This window comes from Limulus polyphemus, unplaced genomic scaffold, assembly GCF_000517525.1.
Source record: "Limulus polyphemus unplaced genomic scaffold, Limulus_polyphemus-2.1.2 Scaffold4731, whole genome shotgun sequence".
NCBI lineage: Eukaryota > Metazoa > Arthropoda > Merostomata > Xiphosura > Limulidae > Limulus > Limulus polyphemus.
Window position 1 is genome coordinate 473 of NW_013670341.1, and position 4,168 is coordinate 4,640.

General features: G+C 37.9%; 1 protein-coding gene across 2 annotated transcripts in view; it reads right to left on the reverse strand.

Moving 5' to 3' along the window:
* Nucleotides 1-351: 351 nt before the first annotated feature.
* The window catches only part of LOC106471605, a 34,366-nt gene continuing 30,549 nt past the window's right edge, over nt 352-4,168 (reverse strand). The window contains exons 3-5 of one of the 2 annotated variants that reach the window (XM_022400218.1): nt 3,264-3,596; nt 2,779-3,173; nt 352-2,284 (exon numbers count right to left, since the gene is read on the reverse strand). In XM_022400218.1, the coding sequence (XP_022255926.1) occupies nt 456-2,284; nt 2,779-3,173; nt 3,264-3,596 (2,557 nt within the window). In that variant the 3' untranslated portion in view covers nt 352-455. Of the gene's footprint in view, nt 2,285-2,778; nt 3,597-4,168 lie in introns of both variants that reach the window. The other variant, XM_013932217.2, reaches the window with a different exon arrangement.

Here is a 4,168-nt window from a genome sequence, read left to right on the forward strand (position 1 = left end):
TCACCCACAACAACAGGATCCCTAAATATCTATAGGTCACCCACAACAACAGGATCCCCAAATAACTATAGGTCACCCACAACAACAGGATCCCTAATAACTATATGTCACACAATACAACAGGACCCTAATAATTATAGGTCACCCACAACAACAGGATCCCTAATAACACAAAACAACAGAGTCCCTAATTAGAAATGGTCACACAAAGCAACAGGATCCCTAATAACTACAGGTCACACACAGCAACAGAATCCATAACAGCTTTTGGTCACACATAACAACAAGATCCTTAATAATATATGGGTCACCAAAAACTTTAAACAGAAATACGTCAATATTACAATTAATCCCATTAATTACCGCTGTAATCTTACATAGCACACGAATGATTTCACACATTTTGTTTTAGTAAGTTCTTTACAACGAACATTGTGACAGGTAAAAACGTAAACTTACTGAATATGATACAACATTCTAACCCTACTGGTGGCGAATAGTATGAAACAGTCGATAATTTTAGGGGGGTTAAACTTGTTTAGGTTTACCTTTTTCGTCCCATCTTCGCTGCCCTCGGTTGCTACTCTTGACCTTTGGTTATAGGTTGGGTATTCCATAGGCGGCAGTGCACCCCACCAAGGAAATCCCATGGGTATCCAAGATGGAATCATAGTAGTTGGAGAATTCGTAGTCAAGGGGAACGGGGTGTAGGTTGTTGTTGGGAACCTGTGGATCGGGGAAATTGGCTGATAGGAAGATACTGAGGGTGTAATCTTCTCAGGAAATTGAGGTAGGCATTCAGCCCTACCAGGATGCGAAACCCCTTGCTGAGTAGTAATAGAAGAGGTTGAAGTGTAGGTCTTTGGTGTCGTGAAATAAGTTCCATTCTCAGGAGGAATGACATTATTCAGGTCTGTTACTGGGGTGACAGATGGCTCTTGTTTAGAGGACGCCATACTTGTAAATGGTAACGAAGTTGTGGAGCATTGAGGCACGTAGCAGGTGGATAGACTGGCAACAGAGAAATCTGACAGCTGTAGCGACACGTTGGTCCTCGGAGAAAAATTTGGCTGATTAGTCCCTGTGATCACAGCTTCTGCTGAGCTTGAAAGATCTTCAACCTTTGTTTGTCCACTACCTTTTCTGACTAATTTCTTGGTCAGACGTTCGTGTCCTAAATCTCTGTCGATGTTCACACCTGTCGTTTTTGATATATGGAATTCAGCACTGGTCAATGGATCTTTTTGAAGAGAATCAGAATTGTTTTCAACATGCTGTAAGGGGCGCACAAGGCAGGTTTCTTTTCGAGACATTTCTTTGCGAGACTTCGCTGATTTTGAATCCGTGCGTGTAAGGCAATGATTTATTTCAGACTCTTGGGAATGTGCAGATATTGGCATAGAAACTTCCGATTCTTGATTTAAGACAGCATAATTTTCACCATTACTTTTCAAGTCCGGTTGGGATTTAATTTCCACCCGTTTTGATGGTAAAACTCTTTGTTTGAAGATTTTCTTCATAACTTCCTTTTTGTACTTTTTAAAATGAAGAATCAATAAACGTTCCTTTTCTTTCTGTGCAGCCATCATGTCCAAGTAAAGTATTTCTTTTCTCAGTTTTTCGATTTTGTCTTTCACAGCTTGGGGGTCTTTTGCCCATAATGAGGATTCCTTCCAGCCATCCTTTTCTACAAAGATTGGATTTTCTTCAAGTAATATGGGAGTCTCATTTTCTTCTGTCAGTGGTAATATACTCTGCTCATTTGTCTCTGGTAACAACTTTTCTATTGAATGAAATTTTATGTCTTTAATAAATCGCAAGTTGTCCACAGGTTCCATAGTCGGTTCATTACAAACTTTGTCTTCTTCAGGTTGTTTGTCAGTTTGATACAAAGAGTTCTCTAACCCGTTCTCCCCATCTTCCAACAGAAGTGTACGTAAAATTGATTCTTCGTTCGTAACATCTTGTATTATACAGCTGTCCTCGTTGATCAACTTAATGGTTTCGTTTTGGAGTAACGCAGATGTTGGTTCTTTCTTGATGGACAACTCCTCAGATTTTAAAGTGCGAGATTCTTGATGCACAGAGTTCACAAATGAAGCAGGGGAAGGAACTTGTCGCCCCGATTCAAGTAGAATGGATTGCTTTTGACTGTTTTGAATCTGGAAAGCGCGTTTTGGTGGCTGTCGTACTGGAGCATCAGATGACTCGGACAGTCGTTGGATTTGTGGACGAACTCTCTGGACCAGAGCTCCCGGTTTAGTGGCCGATCCCGTTTCTTTTTCTATAATTGAAACAAAGATATTTGAAATGAGCTATCATATAAGTTAATAAATCTATCCCCATTTTATACTGAAATGTTATTTTGTGTACTTAACAGAACTGTCATGAAGAATAAGTTATCCGACTGTTAATAATATTTTAATAACATTTATTGACCACGAAACAATTTTCACACGCGTTGTATGTTTAACAAAAGTTACTTCTTAGTAAGTATTTATCATCCAGTAATAAGATGTTACTATAGATTAATTGCAGATTCTCGAAGTAAATTCAAAGTTTGGAGATAACGGTACTTAGCTTAACACTATATTAATCATTGAAGAAGTCAAACAATCCTAAAGGTGGTTTACCGTAAAAAACAGCATCAGTTAATTATCACCTGCAAAACCAATTAATACAGTGCACGTTGCATGCTAAAGATTGAATTCGTAGTATTTAATAGTATGTTAATAGGCTAAATAATTTTTCATCACCCTCAATGAACTCAACTATTACCATTTCTAGGGGGTATGGTGAGATCAAGTGGACAGTCTTCCTTAAGTTCAGGCGAAACGGCGTCCGTTTCTTCGAGTTTATCAAAGGAATGGCGACGCCGATATTTCGGCGGTAGACTTGCTATAGGTAAGGAGGAAATAAAAGTACTTAGATGTAATGGTTCGTTTTTTTTCGATAAGTCCAAATGAGCCTTTGTGATACTTTCTTCTCTTGTTTCTTGTAACGAGTTGGTTGTAGAACAAAGTTCTTGGGATAAACTTTCACGACAATATTTTCCTTGAAGACTAAGATGGACATTTTTGCAGTTTTCATTTGGGAGTTGATAAGATGTTGTTAAACTCCTTGTTGGCTCCGAATCCAAAGACTGATGTGATGTTACTGCGGTCTCTTTTGGCCTTGGGTTTAAGGAATGATGTGACGGTATTAAGGTCTCCTTTGGCTTTTGGTCCAAAGTGGGATTTGATGTTACTAGATCCTGTTTTGGCCTTGGGTCTAAGGAATGATGTGACGGTATTAAGGTCTCCTTTGGCTTTTGGTCCAAAGTGGGATTTGATGTTACTAGATCCTGTTTTGGCCTTGGGTCTAAGGAATGGTGTGACGGTATTAAGGTCTCCTTTGGCTTTTGGTCCAAGGTGGGATCTGATGTTACTAGATCCTGTTTTGGCTTTGAGTCTCGGGACTGATATGATGATGCTAGGGTCTTCTTTGACTTTGGGTCTCGGCACTGATATGATGATGCTAGGGTCTTCTTTGGATCTGAGTCTAGAGATTCAATTTCATTATGTAGTTTGTTAGCCGTTTCCAGAGATCTTGCTTCACTAATAATAAAATAGATAAATAAAGTAGATAAGTAAATAAATAAGCACAGATGTCTCATTAATTAAGATGTCAACTTCTTTTTCAACGTATTAAAGATATAATTCGTTACTTCAAAACTAAACGAAACTAAAATTACCACCGTATTCAGTCTAGGAAAAAACCTTTACAACGAAACTATTAGCATGGTAAGCATGTTTGTAACCTTTCGGTTGTTTATATGTGGTAGGATAACTTACTAAGATCTTGTATGCTTACCATATAATTTCTGTGTTTAGGCAACCGAAAGGTTACAAAACAAGATCTTAGTAAGTTATCCTACCACATATAAATAAACACAGATATTATATGGTAAGCATACAACCGAAAGGATACAAAACAAGATCTTAGTAAGTTATCCTACCACATATAAATAAACACAGATATTATATGGTAAGCATACAACCGAAAGGATACAAAACAAGATCTTAGTAAGTTATCCTACCACATATAAATAAACACAGACATTATATGGTAAGCATACAACCGAAAGGATACAAAACAAGATCTTAGTAAGTTATCCTACCACATATAA